The sequence below is a fragment of the Lepidochelys kempii genome, chromosome 1 (genome assembly GCF_965140265.1).
Source record: "Lepidochelys kempii isolate rLepKem1 chromosome 1, rLepKem1.hap2, whole genome shotgun sequence".
In the NCBI taxonomy this organism is placed as follows: Eukaryota; Metazoa; Chordata; order Testudines; family Cheloniidae; genus Lepidochelys; species Lepidochelys kempii.
The window spans coordinates 342,382,604-342,408,423 of NC_133256.1; the positions used below are offsets into that span (position 1 = coordinate 342,382,604).

The 25,820-nt window shown below is 53.6% G+C and overlaps 1 protein-coding gene across 1 annotated transcript in view; it reads right to left on the minus strand.

The window, feature by feature from the left end:
• Nucleotides 1-2,525: 2,525 nt before the first annotated feature.
• PODXL (podocalyxin like) overlaps nt 2,526-25,820 on the minus strand; it is a 90,327-nt gene continuing 67,032 nt past the window's right edge. Inside the window, exons 8-11 of the mRNA XM_073328856.1 lie at nt 15,816-15,963; nt 12,837-12,898; nt 12,089-12,256; nt 2,526-5,026 (exon numbers count right to left, since the gene is read on the minus strand). Of these exons, the coding sequence (XP_073184957.1) occupies nt 4,832-5,026; nt 12,089-12,256; nt 12,837-12,898; nt 15,816-15,963 (573 nt within the window). The 3' untranslated portion in view covers nt 2,526-4,831. The remainder of the gene's footprint in view (nt 5,027-12,088; nt 12,257-12,836; nt 12,899-15,815; nt 15,964-25,820) is intronic.

Sequence of the window (25,820 nt, forward strand, 5' to 3'; positions counted from 1 at the left end):
GCTTTCCGTTACAGAAGATGAACAAGATGGTCCTTGCAACAGTCGAGAGTACAGTGTTTAGGGCCAGAAGTGAAGTGAGCTGTAGCTCATGAAAGCTTATGCTCAAATAAATTGGTTAGTCTCTCATGTGCCACAAGTACTCCTTTTCTTTTTGCGAATACAGACTAACACGGCTGTTACTCTGAAACCTAGGGCCAGAAGTGTGATTCCTGTTTTAAAGTGGATGGTGTCCCTTTGAAAAGAGAGAGCAGAAGTAATCGTTTTGGGTTTTGTACTGTGAAAACCTTTTTTTTTAAAACGCACCTAAATTTGGAGCCTAAATAAAGTCGAGCCCTTTTTAGAGAAAAGGATAAATTATTGGGGCTTGGGGAGTTTTTTGTAAACATTGGTCTGAAGTTCTTATGTAGGCAAAAATCCCTTTGATTTAACCAGCCCTTCTGCCAGCCCAAGGGCTATCGGGGCTCTGTCGTAATGTCTGAAACAGATAATGGGTTCTTCAGCACCAGCACCCCAGCCCTACGCCATGAGCCACACAAGGATCCTCCTTGCACCTATCCCGAGCTCCACTTCGGTGAGCTGCAAGGTGGGCGTGAGGGTCTGCCGGGGCTGATCAGATGGCAGGATTGGGGCCTAGATGAGTTTCAGATGGGGAAATACCCTCTTTCTTGTACCCGCTCAGACTTCTGCTTCTTGCCTTCGGTGACGCCTTTTGCAGATTCTTAAAATTAAGCCTGTGCTGGAGGGAGACTTGATAAATAAGAAATCTGGGAAGAAATTCAGAACTTGCTCAGGTTTAGTTCCTGTAGACAAACCAGCCCTGGGATGATGATGGGTCTTAGGGGAGAGGAGGGAGACAAACAGACCCTGCAAACTCACCGCTAGATCAGACTTTAAAAAAAAAAAAAAAAGTGTCTCAGAAATGTGAACTCTTCTGTTCCCTCCCCCAGCACCTCCTGGAATGAAATTTTGATCTGTCCTGCAATCCTGGTGTATTTCAGGCTAAAGCAGCGATGCCCCCTCTAGTGGCTGGAATCTGTACAGTAGCTTGACTTGGCAACTGCCCCCAAGCTAATGCCGCTGCTCCTTTTGCTCATACTTTATCCGCTGGTCCATCCCTGCCCATGACCCAAGCAAGGGCAACACTTAAGAATTGCTCTAGGGTGCCCAGCCATGAGGGGGAATAGCGCTGTACTGTGTTAACGTGAGTGATGCTAGGCTGACCGCAGCAACCATGACCTTGGAATTTAAGTGCAGCTCCCTGTGGTTTGCCTTCTGCTGATACCTCTCAAGGCTCTCGCAGGTTTAGATGCCCTGCCTGGCACAATCCAAATCAATAGGTAGGTGATTTCCAAACTGTTTGCCTCCTAAGGTGGCGACATGAAGAGGTGGCTTTTGCTTCACTGACGCTTCCCCGCTGCAAAATCTCATGAACACCTTAGCTGTGGAATGTGTAAACCAAATTGGCCACAAAACAATAGTTTGTGCAATTCATAGCTGCCCTTTCATCTCTGCTACAAGCAGAAGCTAAAGCAAATTCTCTTTTGATTTATAGGTGACTGATGAGTTTGTGGGAGCTGCTAAGCAGAGGAACCTGCAGCCCCAATTATGCATAGGCAGGAGCAGAGTGTAGCCACCCTTCTCTATAATACAGAGGTGCAGCCTACAGGGACCACAGGTCCCAGCACATTTTGATCCAAGTGACTAGGTGGCTCAGATCAAAAGAATACTGCATGTTGGGAGATGTAGTCTCCACACCCTGCACTTCTGTTCATCCCGGCTGTTACACTTTTAACATGCGCCAGGACACCTGCCCGACGTAGCTCACTGGTGAGTTCTCTATGCCTTCAGCAAACCCATAACCCAGCTGGCTCGTGAGAAATTGCTGTGATCGTTCTAAAGTAAAGTAGACGCTACGCTGCAGAGTGGATTTAGTGAAATGGCCTTTTCCTGGGCGCCTTGGTTAATAAACCTTTGCAAAGTGCCCAGAGCAGTGGGGCTTTTAAAGAAAAAGGTCTGAATGTCCAAATCCAGCCCCGGATTTGCCACTGAAGTAAAGTCTTTTCAGCGTGCATCTCAGCACCATCAATCAGCAAACACAGGCTTTTAAAGAAGAAACACTAGAGGGGCCATCCAGACATACCAGTAATACCAGCCTCATTTGAGAGGTAAAACGGTAACAGAATTGAGGGAACTGTCTGCATGCAGGTGAGAACACTATCCATGTGCTTTTCTTTGCACTTACATTAACTTTTCACAATAGCTGACTCCATATTTAAGAAAATATCCTATACGCACATCTGTTTGAGGCTTTGCAGTTTGTATCTCTTGTAACGTTTTAGATTAAATATTAAGTCAAGCCTTCAGAGCTTGATGCAACCTTCATTCACCTTTCCTACCTTTGAAATCTGTTGATTTCAACTAGGTGTGTGAATTGGCAGAAATTCACCCGTGCCAACTGGATCTGGATAGGACATTGGGCGAGCTCCTCCCCTGATTGATTGCTGAGTTCTCTTTTCCCTTGCAGCTTGGTAGAGCTTTCAAATGAACTGATTGCACAAAACTCTGCCAGAAATGGGACTAGCTCTCTTCACTCAGACCAGCTCTAATTTTGGCACCGACTTTAGGTTCCCAGTTCCACTGGGCCCTAACATATTCTTCTGCTTATGGCACAGGGAGATTGCTCGTGTGTGTTTCAGCAGGTCAGTTTCGGTCTGTAAAACAGCCTCGGTCTGTTTTCTTCTAATCCTGTGTTGGGGGCCTTTGCAGTGTTTCTGACTGATCTCAGGAGTGAAACAAATGTCCTTAAAGGAAACCTGCAGTGATTCGCTGATGAGAGAAGCGATTACTGCCCACCATGGAACAGGTGACTGGTTTGGCTCTTTCTAGAAATGCCTGTTGCCGTTTTGCTGTCTCTCTAATAGTGACTGGATTTGCTCTGAGAGCTGCCGGTGTTACTAACGCTTTCCCCCTAGGAAGGCATGTGTGATGCCGCAGGGTCAGAGCTGGGGGGGGGCCTAGCCCTGTTCTGGCACATGACAGATTTTCAGGTGTGTAAGAGAATTTTTGGGTTAACAGCAGCTACTTCACTAAGTTTCTCCCCAGCACTAGCCCTTGCCTTACATAATGAGTTTGAATCTCTCCTTTCCATTCATACATTCTTGTCAGAACTGCATTTCCGGACTCTGCCTGCACACCACACCATCAAGATGGTAGTTTCCTATTTGCCTGCTGTTAGATGCCTTTTATCATCGGTGAGAAACTTCAAGGCGCGTTTTGAGTGAGTTTGTCATTAGCTACAATGATGAAACAGGGAGTTCAGTCCTGCTTCAAATGCAGATCTCACTAAGGACCCTTACTGCAACCCTCCCTAAATAAGTGGTGAGCTTCCTACGCACTTGCCCTTTAAACTTCTATGACCTTTGGGCTAGGAGCTAAAAAAACGGGCTTGGGAATTTCATTTGAATGGCAGAGGCAGAGCAGGTACCTCTTGCTTAGCCTGTTTATGGACACGAGTCCAGCCCAGAATTAAATAACTCTGTTTTATTCGCTGTAGTGAGGACACTATGGTATCTGAAAAATGCTGCATTTTAATGGCTTGAGAAGGCAACATAACACGGCAACATCTACCTACAATGGCTAAAAAACCCCAGCAGAAGTGCAGTCTTGGAGCCTTAACATCACCCCTGTCCTGAAGGAAGGGTGTATCTGCAGTGTCAGTCACACTGCAGGCCAGGAAGGGCCATGTAGGACAGAGGGAGTATTAGGGACCCAGGAGTGATCACTGGTGCGTGGCGGGGGAAGCTTTGGTGAATGCAAAGCATTTTCCATAGGGATTCCAGGGAGACTTGGCAAATGACCAGGCAATCATGTGGCTTGGGATGAGGGCAGTCGCTGCTCTTTCCCTTATCTCCTGTGACTTAATAATTGGCACGACTTTAAAGCTTCTCTGCATATAACAAATGGGAAAAACAAAACCACAGAACACCTAAGTGACTTCTTTGAGGTCACACAGAATGGACCCCCCCAAGTCCCCCGATTATCCTACCCCCAAGCTCTCACCACTAGATGGCACTGCCCCCTCATTTGATTGGAGTGGAACCTGGAGGTCTGACTATTGAGCTGCAGGTGACGGTGGAGTTTACATGGGGGAAAGATCCTCCTTCTCCTGGGGAGCAGTGATGGAAAAAGAACAAACAGGATGCAGAGGCTCACAATGTACTGGGCACTGGCACCAGGTGATGCACATGACAGCAGAGCAAAGAGCTGACAGTAGATCGCGAGCCCTTTGCCTCCAGCCCTTCTACCCTGAGTAGCATCCTTCGCTAAGGCAAATCCGCTATGATGCTAACTCGGTTTCTGGAGTACCCCATTAGGCACCAGAGGCTTCTGATCATTCTGTATCCAGGGTTCTCAGCCCGGGCAGGGGGTCATGACCACTCTGCCCTTCCCATAATACTAGATCCAGCTAGACAGAAGGGGTACCAGTATGGAAAAGGATGAGAAGCCCTGCAAGAGGCCGTCAGCTCTCATCCTTTTATGATGGCCAGAAGCTGAACTTTCTTGTCTCCTCTAGTCAAGGCTTAAATACAGGCACTCTCCCGCTATAGAAGCAAAAATACAACCTAGTCTGGACAGTGAATATGTTTTGATTGAATGACGTTTGGGCCAGAGCAAACTCCAGTCATGGTCTCCTGCCTCAACGGGGCATTCAGGCACCAGTGTGTCTCCTTGCTCCACAGGATGCTCCAAGCGATGGCACTTGTGGCTCTGATCATTTTGGGGCTGCTTTTTTGTTTTGTTTTTTGTTTTTGCTGGTAGAGTTTCATGTCACTTATAAATGCGTGTCCTCCTCTCCCTCCAGCTCCTCTTTTGTGAGGTTGTCCATGGGGACAATCCAGCTGTCTCCCAGCTCCCCGTTCAGGTTCACCTTCTTCTCCTGCATCTCTGAGGAGGTCTCCATCACCTCCAGGGTCGGGTTGTCATGGTAGCCATTCTCCATGGTCTGTAGCTCTTCTGTCAGGCGTTGCTGGAAGGGGACAAGAGAAAAAACAAACACAGAAATCTGTGGTGAAAACGAGTGTGTGGTCGGTCTGTGGATAAACGTACAGCATTTCCTAGCTGCCAACCTTATCCTCACAACATCTGTCCACACTGCACAGTCATCTCACAACCAGACATGTTAGTGTGACGTTCCTGGCGATGACCAAAACTAGACTAGTCAGGGGTGCTGTAGGTCAGGGTGGAAGTGCGCAGCAGTGGGGATGGAGGGGCATGGACTGGAGCAGGCCGGGGTACTGTGGGTCAGGACTGAGGTACCGTGGCGGGGCTCTGTGGAGAATCTTATAACACATCTGCCAGCTATGCCTGCCTTTGACGCTAGGCAATCAGTGAATTTTAAAAAGAGAGTGAGTCTGAAGTGCAGTGCAGCTGGTGGCTCGGTTCTACCTCAGCTCCTCACGCCCAGGGCCAGAGACGGGCAGTCTCCCCGGCTCACCTCACTAGCTCCTGATTCCTTCAGCGACGCCTTTCCTGAGCTCAGCGGCACATCGTCATTCAGAACTAGCCTGCTCCACTCTGTTTTCTGCACCTGTCTTCCTGGCATTCCCAAGGCAAGAAAAACCCTGCTCTTCAGGTCTGAACCTTCTTTAACTGGGGCCACCCTTGGTTTACAGTGCACTTAGTCACAAAGTGCCTCTATATAAATAATGCCATGGAGTCCTATCTTAGTCCTCTGTTACAGAAGTCATAGATGGGAAAGGACAAATAGCCCATCCGCTCCATCTCCCCTTAGCCATGAAGAATTGTTCTCCATTCTATGCTCCCCACTGTCTTTCTTGTCCAGGCTCGTCCCAAGGCATTGGGATTCACTATTTCATGCCTGATTCACCTCATCTTTCTAGTGATATGGTGCCTGGAAATGAATCTGATGCTCTAAGAACGGTCACACCAGAGCGGCAGGGATTATTAGTTCCCTGCTCTGGCTGTGATGCCCAAGCATGTGCAGCTGGATATTACGCCGGCTCATCTTGCAGCCGTGTCTCATTGCCCACTCCCGTCTAACTTGCTGTCCATGGTCCCTCTGTTGTCTCTTTGGGCATTGTTGCTCCTCGCAGGTGTCTTGCACTGGTCAGGTGCCTGAGGGAGCATCCCCCAGATATCCTCACATGGGTCTTTCCCAGTGCATATTTCTTTTCTGCCCATGTTTCCGATCTCTCTCGGGCTCTTTAGAGGATTTGTTTGTCCTGGTTGGTTCTTACCACTTCTTCCAGTTTTGTATCATCAGTCTGTGTTCTGAATGGGGTGTTCTAGCCATGCTCCTAGCTCAGCTATGATGCTAACAAGCCATCACTATAGAATGTGGATAGACTTCTGCCCCAGCTACATTGGTTTACCGTTACCTGGGGTTTTGCCTTTTACTAGTTCTTCGAGTGTTTCTATCCAAGCCAGTTCCAATAAGACTTTAAGAGACGCTACATCAAATGCTTTGCTAAAATCCATTTGACATAGAAACATAGAATATGAGGGTTGGACAAGACCTCAGGAGATCATCTAGTCTAACCCCAAGCTCAAAGCAGGACCAACACCAACTAAATCATCCCAGTCAAGGCTTTGACAAGCTGGGCCTTAAAAACCTCTAAGGATGGAGATTCCACCACCTCCCTAGGCAACCCCTTCCAGCGCTTCACCACCCTCCTAGTGAAATAGCGTTTCCTAATATCCAACCTTGACCTCCCCCACTGCAACTTGAGTCCATTGCTTCTTGTTCTGTCATTTGCCACCACTGAGAACAGCCGAGCTCCATCCTCTTTAGAACCCCCTTTCAGGTGCTTGAAGGCTGCTATCAAATCAAAGAAATGCTATCTTCTCTGCTGCAGACTATATAAGCCCAGTTCCCTCAGCCTCTCCTCGTAAGTCATGTGCCCCAGCTCCCTAATCATTTTCGTTCCCCTCCTCTGGACTCTTCAATTTGCCCACATCCCTTCTGTAGTGGGGGGACCAAAACTGGACACACTACTCCAGGTGTGGCCTCACCAATGCCGACTAGAAGGGAATAATCACTTCCCTCCATCTGCTGGCTATGCTCCTACTAATACAGCCTAATATGCCATTGGGCTTCTTGGCAACAAGGGCACACTGCTGACTCATATCTAGCTTCTCGTCCACTGTAATCCCCAGGTCCTTTTCTGCAGAACTGCCGCTTTGCCAGTTGGTCCCCATCTCAGTCCAGAAAGCAAAGCAATTAAGTTTCTGACAGGATTTCTTCTTTATGAAACCCACCGATCATGCTGCTTATTGCTCGTGGCTCTGTATAGTTACTTGGTGTTCCCCTTCTCAGTTTGACACTGGGTGGAAATTGGCCTTCTGGGCTGGTAACAGCCAGGATCACCCTTCCTTCATTTTTTGGGAAATCGGCACTGGATTATACTTGCTCTTCCCCTACAAGCTTCTCCCCTGCCCTGTGGACTACAGCAAACTGGCCACCGGGATGACTGTTCTACCAGCCTGAACGTGGGCGCTGAACCCTCCCGTGTAATGCGGCCTATAACAATGAAAGACACAGCAGGGACCAGGGGCCAGAGCACATGTCAGAATGGTGGGTTCTATCCAAACCTCTGGCACTGACCTGCTGTGGGACCTTGTGCTTCTGCCTCTGATTTGCCTACCTTCCACACTCCGTCTGTCTTCTCTATATGGAAGAGTTGTTGTGTGGGCGGGATATTTGCTTTGCTACAGCCCAAGGAGCAAATTTAAGCTGCTACAGTTATAAGCGAAAGGAATTACTATTAATATAGTGGCATAACGTCTGCCCCATCCCAATCCGGGCACTCATTCCTGTGTGTGGCTTTTTTTTAAATTTAGCTTGTGGTATTTGGGAAGGGGCTTAAGCTAAACCAGAAAAGTTGTTCTTCTACCAGAATCAGAGTGTGCACACTGGCGGGGTGGTGGTGGGGTTATACTGGTCCGACTACATGGACATAACTGGCACAACTTTCCTGTGTAGCCCAGACCTTAGGCAATAAGCTCTTCAGGGCTCAGAACTGCTGTTGGTTATGTGGCCGTACAGCACCTTGCACAAACAGGGCCTACTAGCTGCTACTGTTAGAAATATTAAAAGCCAGGCTGCTGCCATGGCAACTCCTCGGGAGCCAGCGGCTGGAAGTGCTGCTTTGTAAATAAAGCCAGCAGCTCTCATTGGTGCTCACACAACTCAGGCCGGCTGCATTCACTTCCATCACTTACATACTGCAGCAGGAGACTCTGCGGCGCTGCGTCCGCAAACCGCCCGCTTCTGAATGTTTCCCTGGAGATAGATGGGGAGCTGAAGCGGGTGTTGATCCCAGCAGAGCATCACTCAGCCCAGCCCATCTCCCCATATCTCTCAGAGCAGGGTTTCTTAACCCAGGGGTCGGGACCCACAACTGGGTTGCCAGAATGTTTCAAAGGGTCGCGTGGCCGCTCCTGTCCCACAGGGCTGGCTGAGCTCGCCTCCCTGCTCCAGGCACTGCACCCTCTGGGGTCCCAGCGCCCCTCAGGGTTGGCCCAGCCGCCATGATGACGGGAGTCTGGGTAGGCCAAATTTGAGTGTGTGGCCCTGCCACCCCCTGAGCCAGGCCACCGCTCCACTCACACAAATTTAGTCCAGTCAGGGGTGGGGCCAAACCTGAGCCACGCGGAGAGCCAAGCCCAGCCAGCCCCACAGCACTGGAGCTGCCGGAGCTGCCACTGTGGGGTGAGTGCTGGGCAGGACCCAACCCTACTTGGGGGCAGAACAGGTGCTCTGATGATGTCTAAAGAAGGCCTGAAATGTATTTGCCAAGGGGAGAAGAGAGATCATCTGCTTGTCTTTTACATTAGATCTTCAGGCCTCATCTGCCCCGGAAGACTCCTGTGCTCTAGTCCCTTTAGTCCCAAGAGGCTGAGAGCTGAACCGTGTAGCTCAGCTACATGGGAAGGGTTTGCTCTGATGTAGCTGCACCGGTGGAAATCCACGGCGCACGGCTCCTCAGCTGATGGGCAACGGTTTCAAAGAGGGGTAACTACAGCAGGGAAGGGATTTTCAAGTCTGGGTGCTCCACACCCATTGCTTTTTGTCTCTGCTAAGAGCGCCTCTGCTCTAATGAGTGCTTGGGACTGAGTGAGTGAGTGAGAGTTAAAGATGGCACAGCCTGCCTCTTCAGGTGTAAGAACCCACGATACTGATCAGAGCCCCAAGGCCTCCAGCCAAACCCAGGAAGAGCAGATGGGCTGTTCCAATTTCTTAGCTAGCCTTCTAAGTCACCACTAAGGCCTGTCTTCCTCAGGGCAGAGAGAGCCTTTCTTCTCAAGGATGCCAACCTGACTCCAGCCCAGGCCCACGATTACGGATACCTGTTACTGTCTGTGCCTGGCCAGTGGCCCTTTGGCACATGAGTGTGCTGAGCTGCAGTCCAATTCTTACCAGACAGGTGTCCACATTGCCGTGAAAAGGACCTAAAAATCACACTTCTGCCTGAAAATGTGTTTAAACCTTTGAACGACAGTAGGCAACACCCAGTGCTGACAGGTCATGGTGTATAGTCAGTGTCACTCCTTCCCCCATACAGCGAGTTGCACCTGTTGCTGGGCCTCTCTCAGAGCAAGAATAGTGAGAGAAACTTGTACGCTCTAGTTCTGTGTGTACAGTGCCTAGCACAATGCAGTCCAGGGCCAGGACTAGGGCTCCTAAGCCCTACAGCAATACAAGGAATTCACACTGATGGGGGGCTCCAGCCCAGGTGGGTTCTGTAACTACTTCTAATGCCTTTTCATTTTTATAGTTAATTTCAAGCTGACAGTGTCCCTTTAACATCCCTGGATTTGGCCTTGGCACAGTGACCAAAAATTAAATGGACCTAGAGACCAGCCTGTCTTTTCGCTCCTGATCACAGAGGTGGGGCACATGAGAAGCAGCCCCGAGTGTAGGAAGTTGATGCTGTACCGTTCTGTGGATAAACAGAGGACTGTGGTCTCCGGGGCCAGTGATGTGGCACCTTTCATCAGCACATGGGTCTCTAAGGCCTGGTCTACACTAAAGGTTAGGTCAATGCAAGGCTGCTTTATGTCGACCTCGCTGTTCTTTCCAAACTGGTTTTGAAACTGAAGCTATGCCTACACTTAACACACTGCGACGCGATCGCCGTAGCACTTCAGTGCAGACGCTCGCTACAGGGATGGGACGGCCCCTCCCCTTGCTGCTGTTAATCCACCTCCCCAGGTAGCTTGGTCAACGGAAGAATTCTAGTGCTGTCTACGCTGGGGCTTAGGTCAGCTTCACAACGTCGCTCAGAACTGTGGATTTTTCACACCCCGACACGTCATAACTGGGTTGACCTCACTTTTCAGTGTAGACCAGCCCTGAGTGATCACCTGTTATAGACATTTCTAAGCCAATTGAAAAGAGGAGTCTAATTCTCTGACAAATCCCACACTACCCTCAGGATAACTTGTGAAGACCTCTAGTGGTTTTGTCGTATCATAGGATTCTTGCACATGACTGTCAAATTCCTTCTCTTTTGGATCCAACTTTTATCAGTAGCAGTTGGAGCTGTGTAAACCTAGGGAGCAGTGACTTGTACTTTGCTATCTTTTGGCTCTTTATGCTGATTCTACCGCCAGCCTTTTCGCTCACAAGCTTGGCACCAGGTGTTGCCTTTATCTGTTAGGTTTGAGACCCGACTCTGCAAAGGCAGAGCAAAGGGATTTCCCTAGCAGTGCTAAACTAAAGGGTTAAATTGCTACCGCAGCCTTGATCTGAAGTGCGTAGGGCCGGTGCCCTCCTGTGGACATCAGCCGTCTCTGCAAGTCACATCTGCCTTTCCTACAGCACAGAGCGATGCAATGACTCTCCAGCAGAGCCAGTGAGGGGATAGTAGGAGTAACTCAGTCCAGGCCAGTATTCAGATCGGTGGGGAACCTTTGGGCACAACGTTCCAGCCTGTTCTGCTGTGAGCCTGATCCTCTCAGGGAAACTCAAAGGGACATGAGCAGGAGAAACGTCTGACGCCCTGTCAGCCTACTGTAAACCCTACTGTTCTGCTCACAACAGACTCACCCACCTAAGGAGGCACTCAGGCCTCGAGCCCCAAAGGTATTTAGGTGCATAACTCCCGCTGGGGCTTTGATCCTCTGCTACCTTAGCTACACTGTGAGCACCTAGAGGGATGGAATGCAGGCTCGGGGAAGGGAGCCAAGCTGCCCATCACTTCAAAACCAGCTTTTTGGGCTGCGTGCTCAGGGACTGACCCTGTGTGAGCTGGGCTCCAAGGGAACATCTCGGATTTAATTTGGACGGGAACCTGAGGGAAAAGCTTGCCACCCACTTAAAAATGTCAGACATGTGGGAACTGTCAGCCCATCTTGTCCCATATTCTGTTTCTGATAGAGGCGAGCGTTAGAGCCGTTACAGGAGAGCGTATGAAATTGCATAACGGGCAGATTGTTCTATAACTTTCCCCTGGGGGGCGTCTCCTGGTTGATTTCCTGAGGGGGCGGAGTCTGGGGTACAGCTGGTTGAAAAATTATTTTTTACCAGAAATTTAAAAACCCCAAAAACTTTTTGAAAGAAATCAAATCGCTCTGCGGGGGTGGGGTTTCATCAAAAAAAAAATTCAGGGGAAATTTTGAAGAAAAAATCCCCAAAACCTGTTTTTTGATGACCAAAATTTTTACCCATTTTTGTTTTTCTATCAGAAAGCCAGTTTCATTGCCAACAGAGTGATTCCCCAAGAGCATTTTTTTGTGCTTGACCAAAAGCAATTTGCATCAAAACCAGGTTTCCTGGGACGAAATTCTGACCAGCTCCTGCCAGTCTAATGTAAGGAGTAGGGGGAGGGGGATTACTCCCTATCATTTCTCCCAGCCCAGCTATGCTGACCGAGCCGGCACCCCCCCCCCCCCGCTTGTGGCAGAAGCCTAGGCCCCGTTCGGGCACAGGTCCCTTCTCCCCCGCCAGGCAGGTCACCCCAGCCTTCTGTCTGCTGATTGACTAAACAAAACGCCCCTCCCGTGGAGGGGGCCAGGGCTGTAACGGGAAGCCCCCGCGGGCGCACGGAGGCTGGGAGCGGCTTACCTGATCCTTCCTACGGGCGACCCGCTGGTGGCAGCAGCCGTAGATGGCCGCGATGAGCAGCAGGGAGCAGGCCATGCACACGATGGTGATGATCAAGGGCATGCTGAACCGGTCCTCGGTCTCCTCCTTCAGCCACTTGCTGGCATAGGTGACGTTGCTGATGCCAAGCTACCACAAGCAAGAAGGTTGAGGGGGCAGATCCAGCAGCACCCACACTCCCTTCCCTCAGGGCCTAGCCTCCGCTGACAGAGCACCCGCCCCCCCAGGTGTCCCCTACAGTCCTCTTTCCGTGGCACCGCAAGTGGCCCAGCTCCTGCCCGCTCTCCCCAGCCTGGGCCTGCATGTAACAGCTAGCTGCCCGTTCAGCTGGGCGCATGCAACTGTGGCATACATCACCCAGCGCGGCGGGGAGGGGGCCGCTACGCTGTCCTGCCCTGGCAGGGACTCTCTGCAGCCTGCGCAGAGGGGGAGGGATGGATGTCCAAGGACAACAGCTGGGCTGAGTGACACTCCACCCCTGTGGGGAACTGGCTCCTCTTCGACACAGGCTAAAGCCCTTTAGAAATGGAGATGCTGATTGCCCTGGGGCTGGCACGGCAGGGAGCAGTGGGACTGTCTCCAGCGCCTTCCAGCCCCAGAGCTCCAGCCAACGTCCTCTTGGCAGCTGGCCCTGAGCAGCGTTCGCCCAAAGCCTCCTACCAAGAAATGGGAAGTGGAGTTTGTCCGGGGGGGGGGAGGACTCACTCACTTGCTGGAGCTCTCCCTTCTTCGTCTCCAGCAGGTCAAACAGCTCCTTGGGCGCGGCGTTGGCTGTAGGGAGAAACCAGCCAGAGGTGAACGGCGGCCCCTGCGTAACGGCTGCGAGCGGTTGTGCCATGCGGAGTTCGGGCCATTCAGCCTCTGTCTCACACATGAGGAAACGGTGCGACTTGCCCCAGGCCCTGCAGTGAATAAATGGCAGCCCCCTCCCTGCCTGTGCCACCATGATCAGTGCCTTGGGCCTCTGCAGAGAAACTCAGGATTAAACGGGGGAGGGAGACCGCCCAGCCCTCTCTGCTGTTAGGCTTGGTGCATGGGGTTAAGGAGGCCACAGGCCCCAGGAGGCTGTGCTCCTGGTTGTGCTTTGCCTACGACCTGGATGCTTGTTGGCTTGGAGCCCAGGGCTGTAACTCTAATACCTTTCCGCAGCGCGACACCCAGGCCCAAAGCACAGTGGTTCAAAGGAACGTTTAACCAGGGAGATTTTGGGTGCCAGAGCTCCAGCTGGGGGAAGGGCTGCCTGAGCCCTGCATGGGGCGCTATGATGCAAGTGCTGCAGAGCGGGACGATAACAGAAATCAAAGCAGGAGCAAACCTCACAGGACAGCTAGTCCCTGCCCCCGCCTGGGCTGGGCTGGTCCCTCCACGGGATCCCACAGCGCTCTGTCCACTCCAGCAGTCCTGTTTGTGCAGCGGCTTAGGGCCACGTGGTGAGCGGCTGCAGCCCAGGGGCTGGGAGCCGGGGCTAGCGAGATCAGCTTTGGGGGTTGGTTTCCAGCCTCACAAGCACCAAGTGTTTCAAACAATCACCCTAAGCACGTACTTGAGTCCCTGAGGGAAGTCTACACTACAGTTGAATACCTATGGCTGGCCTGTGCCAGCTGGCCTGTGCCAGCTGACTTGGGCTAAGGGGGTCGCTCTAAGGGGCTGTGTAATTGCAGTGTAGACGTTCGGGCTTGGGCTGCAGCCTGGCCTCTACGACCCTGCGAGGTGGGGGGGGATCCCAGAGTTCAGGCTGCAGCCTGAGCCTGAATGTCTACCCTGCAATTAAACAGCCCCTTAGCCTGATGCCAGCTGTGGGTGTCTCACTGCGGTGTAGACATACCCATAGCCCAAGAGGGCAGCTCCAAATCCCAGCCCCTGCGTACCCTGTGCCCATGCCGCGGGAGGGCTGTTACACCCGCCGGCTGTTTCTGGCCATCAGGCAGTGCTGTGTGCGATGGAAGCAGACAGCACTGGGGAAGGTGAGACAGGGAGGGTGGATGGCTGAAGAGCAGCTCACAGGCCAGGAGTCACTTCCCTGCCCCCAAGGACAGGCGTCCTTCATGGAGCACGGGAGGGATCGGATTGTTACCCGCAGTTTGGCAAACAGCCTCTGCCAAGCAGCGGGCTCCTAAATCTCCTGAGGAGGTGGGGCTCTTACTGAGGTGACCATGCAGCTGCAGGGGGGTTGGGAGACGCCGTAGCAGGGCTGTGTGCCCAGAGCGCCAACTTGGATTATCTAGGTCTGCCTGAGCTTTGAGATCCCCTCTCTGCACACTCGCCCGCATGAGACCACTGGCCAGGTCTGGGACCAGCAGCTCTCCCTGGTGGGTAGAGGGGGGAGCACCATGCATCACTCTCACTTTCTCTCCCCCGCCCTCCCCCCGCCCGCCCCTCGCCATGAGTGGCATTAAACAGAGAGGCAGGTGCTACCCTCCTCAGCTGTGAGAGCAAGTCCCCGCTCCAGTACCAGCTGCCTCAGAAGAGAGTAAAAGAGCCCCTGTAGGGGGCAGTTACAGAAGAGCCTGCCCCAAGGGGAGATCTCTTCCTGACCCCAGACAGCTAGCGGTTAGCTTCTGTCCTGAAGCATGAGAACTCTGGCCTGTCCTGCTTGTGTAAACTGGCTGTAAGCTCCTGGCCTTGCTGAAAGAAGGGGAGTGCATCTCCAGGCCCTGTACAACACTGTCCTCACCTCTGTGGGTGCCCAAAGGAGGTCAGTCCTTGTGGGGCACTTTAACCATTGAAGCACCTGCAGCCTGGACTGAAACCTACCACCTCATTTCACGTCAGCAACCCAACAGCCATCGAATTGACGTTCGGTCACGCCTGAGCCAGGCTGGATTTGAACTGGGGCCCTTGAAGTGAGAGATCATTGCACAGCTACTCTCCTGCGCCTCCATGGGGTGAGGCTTTTCCTCCCTGGGCTGGGCTCTGTTCCCTTGTTGATATTGACTAATGAGTCATAACCTTACTGGAAGATGAAATTAAGCTGGTCCCCACTGATCCACCTAGCAACTAGGTTTGGTACCAGAGCAGTGGCCTAGCGGTTCACTGATTACTGGGGCCACTGGGCTTCCATCGCAAGCCAAAGGATGACAGCGGGAACAATGGCGCGGAGCCCCAAACCAGCCCTTAATGGAAAGTACGGGAGTCCCCAGTAAGGCTGATTACACAGCTCCATGATTTCCACCAGGCTTCCCGTGCTTCTCCTGTGCTTCCTGAAAAGACTAAAATAGTGGTGCCCAAACTTCTTCTTGCCTCCCCCGCCTCCCGCAGTAATGGAATGTGTCCGCACCTCCACCTTCCCCCACCAGGCCTGAAGCAGAGTCATGGCCAGGCTGGGGCCAAGAACAGAGGCCTGAGGCCAAGCGTGCGAGCTCAGGCCGAGAGCAGGGGCTGGCGGCTGAGCCACAGCCTGGAGCAGGGCTGCAGCTGGGTGCTGGGAGTGAAACCAGGACCACAGCTATGGCTGAGGCCGGGGCCAGAGCGGGGTTGGGTGGGGCTCCTCCCTGCCCTCCATCCCTCATGGGGGGCTGGCCCGGGCCACTGCCTCCCCCCGCAAGCTGGACATTCCTCCATGCCCCTGTAAGGAGGGGCACACCCCACAATTTGGGGACCACTGGGCTTAAAGGTCTTTAGCAGTAAGATGCCCCCAACCTCTTCCCTCTCCCTCCTGCAGAGCCCGTGGGCAGCAAGCAGGGCTCACTTTGCACAGAAACACCGAGCACAGCAATCCTGTTGGGGGCATTCCCAGCGGTGTTCAGACGCACGGTGCAGATGTCTCGGCTCCGGTTGAACGTGGCCTTCACAGCTTTGCAGAGCATGTTGTGCAGGGAGGGATCCCCAGGGATGCCCTGCAGGGACAGAAAGCACACATCAGACAAGCCAGGGCCAACTGCAGCACACAGCAGATACAGCTTCCAACCAACCTTCTGGGCTCCAGGTCTGCCTGGGTCCAGCTCCCCAGGTCAAATTCCACCCAGCACTGTAGTGCAATGAGCCTGATGGTTCTCAGCCCTGTTCTGGGGGCGAGGGCAGCTGGTTACATCACAGAACCACACCAGCACTGGGCACACATTGGCCCCTTTGTGGGTGGAGTGTGACCAACCCTCTTGCCCCAAGAGGTGGTACCAGTGCTACGGTGACCGGACACCTTTGAAATGGAGGCCTGGCCTGATTTAGTTTATCGCTCTACGGTACTTATACGCCCCCCCCCCCAAAATAACCCCAGTATCTGAGCGCCTCCCAGTCCTTAATGCAGTTATCCTCCCATGCTTTGATGGTTTTAGCCTCATAACACGGATGGGAACGAGACACAGAGAGGCTAAGTGACAAGTCCAAGGTTACATGGGAAATCTGCAGCTCAGCCAGTAATGACCCCAAGTCTCCCACACGCCATGCTAGAGCCCTAACCACTGGGCCAGCTTCCGCTGCACTAAAAGAATATGGTCGGGGGCTTGCTTCTGAGACACTAAAATAGTGGCAACAGTTTCCTGCCTGGGGAGTCCTGGTGATGGTCTTGCTGCCAATAACCAAAAGAGTGCCCTGTTCTTTGCAAACACCACTCCCCTCAGACCTGACAAACTCACTACACCAAACAGGTCTCGCAGGGTATTTGCCAATAAAGAGATGCTCCTAACAGGTCTGGATTCATAATCATGGTGAGCTGTACATACGATAGTTGATAAGGTATTGCTATTGAACGTATGCTTTATGGACTTGGCGTACAAGTTAAGCCACCTGAGGATAATGTATCTGCGCAGAAAGCAGGTGTCACCTGGCCCTGCTGAGCCAGCAAGGTAGTGCCAGGTGCTATTTGTTGACACCCCCCCCCCAGCTCCAACCCAAGACCATCAATGGAAAACCCCCAGCGACAGCTGCAAACAATTGAAACCACTTGGAGGTGAAAAGGAGCATTATAGCAGGCAGGCGTTGACCCTGGCTGGGAATAAAGACAAAAGACTAATTCAGTGTATGGCCGGGGGCGGGGGGGAAACGACACACATGACCTACTTTATTAACTAGGAAAGGGTGTAGCCCCAAGTCTGGGTTGTTATCATTTTGTTTTGTATTGTAGACATGTTTCCACCCCCTCTCTGTTGTTTCTCGCTGACTCTCGGTTCTTTCTTAAATAAACCGTCTTTTATTTCATGACACATGCTGCGTGGTTTACAGGAACGGGGATTTAAGGTAAAACTGGGGCCCTCAGCTCCTTTGGGCGGCACAACATCTGGGATTTCTGCAAGCAGCCGGGGCTGGATAGCACAGGAGAACGATTCGCAGGGACTCAGGGCCTGGGACATCCCTACTACTAACCTGTAAGGAGAAGCCAGGGCGGGCAGAGGCCAAAGGAGAGGGCTTGCGAGGATGGTGGTGGCAGAGATCCCCCTGCATGTTTTGCTGAGACTCTCACACTTGGGAGGCTTGGGGTAACAAGGCTGCTTTCAGGCCCAGGTGCCCCGAGAGGCATCACAAGGTTGCCTTCCTTTCTAGACCCCCACCTCCAACTTCTCCAATGATCCACATTGGCTGCCTCCCTCCCCATGTAAACATGGGACCAGTCTCACTCTGGTCTTGCATAATATCCCCAGAGGAGACTGAGCGCTGTTGGGCACCCCACCACTGGCTTGTTGAGCGGCAGTGGGCTTCTTGCCTAGGGCTTTTTCTCTGCTGCGCCCAGATGCCCCAGCTGCTCAGGGTCCCATGAGCGTCCCTCCTGGCTGTGGCTTCCACTGCCTCCCCGCTTCATCTGCCTTGTGGCTCAGCCCCAAGGCAAGGAAGAGTTTTGAAGCAGTTTCTTTATCACAAGCCAAATCCACTTGGCCGGAGTTCTTCACCAGGGCACGGCCGGCCTTATCTGAGGGCTGCAGCTTTTGGAGTTACAGAAATAGCAACTCCCCGGAGGGGAGCCAGATCACAGGGGTGGGGGGGAGTGTTTCAAAAGGCAAAGCTCAGCCAAGGGAGAGGGTGCGAAAGCCGCCCTGCATCACAATAACCAAGTGCCGCTTGCACGTCCCTGGCCCCGGCTTCAAACGAGCTGGGCTGTGCGATTACTGAGACATGGGTCAGGGGAAAGGATGGGGCAGGGTAAACAGAGCCCTGCAAGAGAGCAGGCCCGACGGATTTGTACAAAGAGCCCCAAGCCCCAGAGGCAAGTAGGGCCCCATTCAGCTCCCATCCCACAGGGATGTGTGAGCAAATGGTTGGGCTTGTGACACGGAGCGTGTGCTGGGCGGGTACCTGCTCGTCCCAGGAGAATGACCAGCCAAGCAGCGAGCCAGCCCCGCCAGCTGGCTTTTAGCGTGTTCCGGCCCGCCACTGGCAATGTACTCTGGTTAACACCACCCTCCCCGCCACCGTGGGATGGGGGCTGCCCTCCACCCCATGGTTATAACCCACAGCACCATCAGCCCCCAGGGAAACCCCAGCACAGAGAGGGCCGAGCTCAGACTGTGCCAGCCAGTGCGGCAGCAGCAGGGGGAATGCTGAGCTGGGGCGCAGAGTGTGGAGGCTGGCAGGAATGCCAGTGGGCACCTGGAACGGTGCCAGGCAGGGCTGGGGAGCAGAGCCCAGGAAAAAGGGGGTGTATGGGAGCTCCTGGAACAGTGAGGGGGGGGGGAGCTGAGATGGGGAGCCCAGGCAAAAAGGGGGTACCTGGAAAGTCCCAGAATGGTGGGGGGGGGGGCTGAGCCGGGGAGCAGAGCCCAGAGGAGAAGGGGGCACCCAGGAGCTCCCGAAATGGTGAAGGGGGGGGGGCTGAGCCAGGGGGAGAAGGGGGCGCCCAGAAGCTCCTGGAACGGTGCGGGGTGGGGGGGGCTGAGCCGGGGGGCAGAGCCCAGAGGAGAAAGGGGAGCCCAGGAGCTCCTGGAACGGTGCGGGGTGGGGGGCTGAGCTGGGGGAGAAGGGGGTGCCTGGGAGCTCCCGAAACGGTGCGTGGGGTTGGGGGGGGAGGCTGAGCTGGGGGGCAGAGCCCGGGAGAGTAGGGAGCACCCAGGAGCTCCTGGAACACTGCTAGCCAGAACTGAGGTGGGGAGTGGAGCACAAACACTGCTCCCCCGTCTCTGTCTGTCTGTCTCCAGCCCCTGCCTGACCTTATGCTCCCACCGTAGCTCTCTGGGGGTAGGGACCGTCTCTCTGTTCTTTGCACACACAGAGCCCAGCGCAACGGGGCCCCACCATCTCGGTGCTACCACAACACACACCGTACTAGGGCAGCCGGGGAAGCAGATGAGCAGTGATGCTGCTGCTGGGAACTGGAGCACAGGGGACAGTGAGGTGGGGAGGAGGCAGCCGGTGTGAGCCCAGAAGAACCGAGCTCCCTAACCCCTCACCTCCTAGTTAATTCCCTTGAGCCGTCCCACTCGGCCTCCCTTTAACTCCTGGGCTAGGAGGAGCCGGGCCTAGCCACACAGCAGTGACCGAGAAGCTGATGCTTCCTTTGCCCGTCCTCAGCCCCGTCCCGTGGAGAGGCAAGCCCGGTCTCTCTGCCAAGCCCCTGGGCTGGCAGCCACCAAGAGCAGAGTTGCTTTATTCCTGTCCTCTGCACCCCTGACCTCCCAAGGAACAACCTCGCCCCGTCTTGTCTAAATATTTGCGAAAAGGCGCCCGTGGCGGTGACAGGATGCACATGCTCCAGAGGAAGGAATGTTCCCCAGCTGCTAGCATGGGGGAGTTCGCCTGCATTGTTAGCCCCCCAGCAGGGATGAGGGCCCTTGGCCTCAGCTCCATGAGACCGGGGAGAGCTCCAGGTGCTGCCCATCTCCTGCCCTTTCGCTTTCCAGTGGGAAAGTCAGGCCCTGGCAGGCTCTTCAATCGCACAGCGAGCTCCTCTGAGACTCCCACCTCCCTCTGACCCAGCCAGCCCTGTCCACTGGTCGAGGCAGGGATCTGGACGTGCTAGGCCTTGGCTATGGCACTCAGCGCACTTGCTGCTGAAGGACCCACAGCAGCATGCCTAGGGGCCTGCTAAGTGCCACGCGGGGCCATGCCTGCCCTGCTGGCAGCTATTGTTCCTGGGCACACTGCCAGGGGGCCAGGCGCAGCTCCCGTAGGAGGGCCGGACGCCCTATCCTGAGAGCTGACAACGGAAAGACGAGATGCAAGCAGTGAGCGGAACCAGCAAAGCGGAGGTAGGGCGCTCGGGTGGCCCCCCGCGTTGGCTAATGACGCACAACGGGACGGGGCTAATCATTTACTTATCTTTTTAAATGACCCCTTTAAAAATTCCCTCTCAAACCACAACCCTTTGTGCTCCCTTACCATCTGCCTCTGTCCCTCCCCGCCCCCCCGCCAAAAAAGGGCCTCGGCTTGGTATGCTGGGGGAAGGGGGAAAAGGGGGAGCAGCACTGGCTGCCTTTCCCCCCTCTCCCACCTGGCATTACTAGGTCCTCTCCCCACCAGGGACATGGCTGCTCCAGGGCTTGGGGTGCTAGCCTGGGATTTAGGAGTTCTGGCTTCAAGTCCCTGTTTGGCTGTAGGCCCTTGGGTGAGTGGCTCAGGGGAAGGTTTTCCGAAGACACCTGTTCGGCCCCTAACGCTCGTTGTTAGTGGTGCTTTTGGAAACCTTCTCCCCTTAGGGGCTGTGGGCCTCCGCCCCCCAGATCATAGCACGGCGCGAGCGCCCAGGCACCTTGCAAGGGGAAATCCTCTAAAGACTGTGAGGCGCTCAGCTAAGCTGGGGAGGGGGTTCAGATGAGAACCTGACTCTTTCAGTGGGGCCCGCTCCATCGCCGGGGGGGACCTGTGACTGTTGGAGGAGATCAGTGAGTATCAGCCTGCTGGATGCTGGCTCCCAGGGGCGCTGACTCCTCTTAGGCTCTCTGTTCGAAGGGAACTTTTCCATCCCTCCATCCCAGCTGAACGGGCTGAGGAAATCAGTGCTGCCCCGAGATCGGCTTTCTCACACACCCCGTGAGCTGAGTCCTGTCCCACACAGTCCACTGGCAATGGGACAAAGGCAAATCAGGGTCCCCCCCTGCTGAGGGACAGACAGCAAAGAGGACACCAGCATGGGGAAAGGCGTGAGGACAGGCAGAGCCCTGCCTGCCTCTGGCACCTCCTGCTGTGGGATCTCACAGGTCTCAGGCAGGCTCAGAGCACACCAACAGGATGGAGCCCTGCCGTTCCCCCACCTACTTTGAGACTCACTTTGGGGCCTCCGGGACTTTGGCTTGAGCGACGACTCTGAACAGCTCCTTGGCAGTGGGGCGGCATGAGGGCTCGGGTGGCTTTGTGAATGCTGATTGCCAGAGACGCTGGTGCACATAGGGATTTAGGGGCCTACAGGGTTAGGCAGCAGGGAAGTGGCAGTTTTGAAAATGCCAGCGGTGTTTAAGAAGTGGCCGCAGGCACCTACCTATCCCGCTGAGGAGCTGGGCTGAAGTGGCTTGCCCCAGGTCACACGGGCAACTTGTAGCAGAGCTGGGAACTGACCCCACTCTCTAGTCTTGGTCTCTTCCCCTCCCTGGCTGCTACAAATGAGCCTGGCCCTGCAGAGCCATTGCTGGCTCGGATGGAGCAGCGAGCGCAGCCGTGTTAACATCAGTGTTGCCAACTCTTACGGTTTTTTCGGGAATGGAAGGATTTTGGTTGGGGCTGGATCCGGGCTTCGGCTGATGTGAGAAGCTCCAGTCCTCTAGTGACCCACCAGAGCTGCTGCAGAAAGAGCTCTCTCTCTCCCCTTCCCCAGGGAAACGCCAAGGGAGGAGGGAGCTAGAGACCCCAGCAGCTCAGCTCCTCTCCTTCCTCCTGTGAGCAACCAGGAGGGGACGGTGCCTCTGCTCCTCCCACTCCCTGCAACACCTCCCTGGGGAGGGGTGAAGAGTCCCTGGGAAGCACCCAGCCTGGAAGGAGGAGAGGGGTCCCCACTGCAGCCCCCCAGGCTTGGGAGAGGGGGTAAAGAGCCACAGGAGGAGCAGAGTGGGCTGAACTAGGGAGGTGGGGGCTGGGTGGGATGAACTGATGGGGCGAGGGCTGGGGGTAAAACTGATGGGGTGCTTAGGACAGGCTGAACTAATGGGGGATGCAGAAATAACAGGGAGTTGGGGGGTTGAACTGATGGTGGATGGAGGGAAGAACTGATAGGGTGAAGTAAGATGGGCAGAACTGATATGGGGACTGGCTGGGACAGGACTGATTTGGAGGTCAGGGGCAGAATTAATTGCAGGGCAGGGGATGGGGAGATGTTGGGGTGAGAGCTCCTGCAGTGGGGGATGGGGGGCAAATCCCCTTACTCAATACATTTGGGAGAGTGAGAGGCACTAATTGTCTCACAGACCCACGCTGGGGCTGGGCAGGGGGAGTTGAAAAATCAAAGGACAGGCCAAAAAACCACACTACCGTCTTTTTAAAAAATCTCATGATATTGTGGGCTGTCCTCCTGATTTGCTGGGGTTATGCTGTTTGATCTCTTGACGTTCCCAGTACTGCAACATTCCCAGAGGGGCCTGTCAATATGATGCTGAATGCCGCAGGAATCGGTCTCCCTAGCAGCTGGCTAATTCTGCAGCACTTACTTAGCGCTGAATAAGGGTGCTGAACTATTTAAACCCTGCATGGGACTCACCAAAGTAATGGAAAGCCTGGCCCCCTCAGGTGAAGGGGGGGCCCACAGAATCCAGAACTGAACTGAAAACGGAGGGCAAAGAATAAGAAACAGGGATGGGGTGCAGCTCACAGGTCAAACTGAGGGACCCAGAGGGGAACGCCATGCACAGAATGCCAGACAGAGTCCACTGCTCCCACAAGGAGTCAATGCAGTCGGCTGATGCCATCCAAGGAACTCTGCACAGACAAGGGACTGGCAAACGGGCCTCCAGTCACAGGAACACTGCCTCCCTGTCCTGCTTTGATGTGTGGCTGTCCTGGCCAGTGCCAGGCGCCTGACAAGGAAGCCTCAGGACTTTGTGGGGCCATGGATGGGTCAGCCCAGGAGACCAAAGGGCTCTGGTTATCTGCAAATGTCATTTAATCACTCTGCTCGGACATGCCCTGGAGTGGCTGCCTGTATGGGCAAGAGGATGGTCCTGCCTTCATGGCCCATTCGGTCACTGCTGCCTCTACAATGACTGCCGGTGGCTATGGATGCCTCTCCACTAGAAACCACCAGGCTCACCACCTACAGGCTCCCAAAGAGCCATGGGACAACTTTAAGTCCCTCCTGACCTGGGCTGGGGTGGGTCTGCTGCCCTCTGAGGCAAACATCTCTGTTCCTCATCCCCAGTCTTCTGAACCTGCCAGTCCCCCATGTTTTCCATCTGCTCCAATGCCTCCCTGCCCCTCGGAGTATTTTACATTCTTTGGCTGGAGTTGACAGGGCCTGACGGGCTGATCTAATCTGGTTCCCACACTGGCTGGAATCTTAAACTAACATCCCCAAATGAGGTAACAGCACTTGAATCAACAAACCGCCCTAAACAGATGGACAGGGAGAGAGAACAGAGATTTCCCCCCTCTGCCACTCTCCAGCTCAGTGAAGTAACTCAGTTCGGCACTGAGCGTGGCTGACGTGGGAAAATCCGGGCTTCAAGACAGGGCTTATAGCATAGCAAGCTTGGCGTGCGCCTGCCCCAGTCGGAGGCCTGCTTTCCCATGTCAGTCGCTGTGGGGGTGAAGCTGCCAGGCTGCGACGATCCACAGATCTCCAGGAAGCAAAGACCTGCTCTCCCAGCCCTATTCCTTTCCTTTTCGGGGGGTGAGGGAAACAAGTTGTCACGGGCCCTTTAAACAACAAATCAAATCAATGAGATGAATGATATGGTGTTTCTGAGAGGCCCTGCCTAGGGAAACCAGCCCAGCTCCGGACATTATACTGAGCAAGGGGCTTCCCCTTTAAAAATTCTTCTTGCTACCATTAAGGATCTGGGTCTGCACCGTTGTGTGATACTGTTTTCCTCTTCCACGCTTTGTCTGGGTTGTCTAGTTAAATCACAAACTCTTTTGAGCAGGGCCCGTCTCTCACTATGTTCATGTACACCGCATAGCACCCTGGAACCCCAATTTGGGCTGGGGCCTGTAATACACATTTGAATCAATTCTGGAACGAAACAGTCCTCGTTGGTAGCTCTTGGTTTGCTGCTTTCCCTTGTGTTACAAAGTGCACGAGATTCTTTCACCTGACTGTCAAAGGTTTGGCTAGAAACTTGTTTATCAGATCATCAGAAGGGGGAAGCAGATGCTGCAGGTTCTCAGTTATCTGCTTAGCTTGGGAGACATACAAATCGTTCTGATTTTCAGGAGTTCCTGTCATAGGGCGTTAAAGGCAGCGGAGCGGGAGGCGTTCCAGGAGCTGGTGAGGCAGGCACCTTCCAATGCTTGTGGGATGCATAATCAAGATCTTACTGCAGCTGCTTAAATATTTAATTAGCGCATCGTATTAACATTTCAGATAATTGCCATGTCTCTAAGAAATTGGAGTTGCAGACTTCCTGATGAGACTGCCAGACAGTGCGAAAGTGCAGGTCCCATAAGCACACAGGAGATGTGGACGAAGCTAACCTATGATGTTCACATGCCGACTACCCGGAAATGAGCCAGAGGGGAGGGTTGGGGAGGTTGGCTGTGTAGAGACAGACACCATCATCAGGAGAGGACTAAGTCCAAGTCCCTGCCGCTAAACTCCTTTAGCTGTGAGTAGCAGGCTGCTACAGTCACGCTCACACACACTAAGCTAGTGTCCCTTCTCTGCACACACACCTCTTCTGAACATCTGAGGTCGATGGGAGTTCACGTCCCTATCTAGGGTGTGATTTTGTAACAAAGATGTATATACAGACAGACACCACAGGGTCTCAGCAGGGATCAAGCCCTGGGACTGTCAGCACCAAAGCACCAACCCTGCCACTTAGGCTAAAGGAGGAACTTACTCCTTGAGCTGTACGAAGCAACAAGTTCTTACAGTCGCTAGGGTCTGCTGCAGGGAGAAGAGAATCCCTGGCTACAGCCAGCGTGTTAGACAAACAAGATTAAAAAAAGTGACAGCCAGTTTAGGTGCAAATTTTAGAGTTTGTAAATAAAATACAGGAGAAACATTTTCATGAATGAATATGTACACAGGGTGGTTGAAAACTAGAGGTTATTTTTGGTCTGGATTTAAAGATTTAGAGATTTAACAGAGATTGGGATGGGACCTAACCTGGGGAACAGATTATCCCACATCTGCCTACAGCAGAGTTCTTACAGCTTCCACTGCAGCACATGGATCTGGCCAGCGTCAGACAGGATACTGAAGCAGATGGACCTTGGTTCTGATTCAGTCTGGCAAACTATGTTAAACAGCCCCCTGCAGTTTGCAAACCTGTCTAGTGCTACTGACTGACAACATGGAAGTGAAACTAACTAGAAACACCAGCAAAACAGGCCAGTGTATCTTCATCCTCCAGTCCAAGTGAAATATACCAGTGGGGAAAAGTAAAGAGGAAGGTAGGAAGAGCCAGACTGGATCAGCCCTGAGGTCCATCCAATCCAGGATACTGTCTCTGGCAGTGGCCAATACGAGTTGTTTCAGAGGAAGGTGCAAGAAACACTAAAGTGGGCAGTTCTGGACTAACCTACCCAGAGAAGTTTCCTCCTGACCTCCGCAGTGAGAGGCTGGCTTATGGCCTGAAGCATGAGAGTTTATCCCTTCCAGACATGTATTGTTATTTTAAATCCTGTTTAACTATGGATGCTTTATCCATATTATCCATGTTAATGCCGAATGCTTTTTGGAACC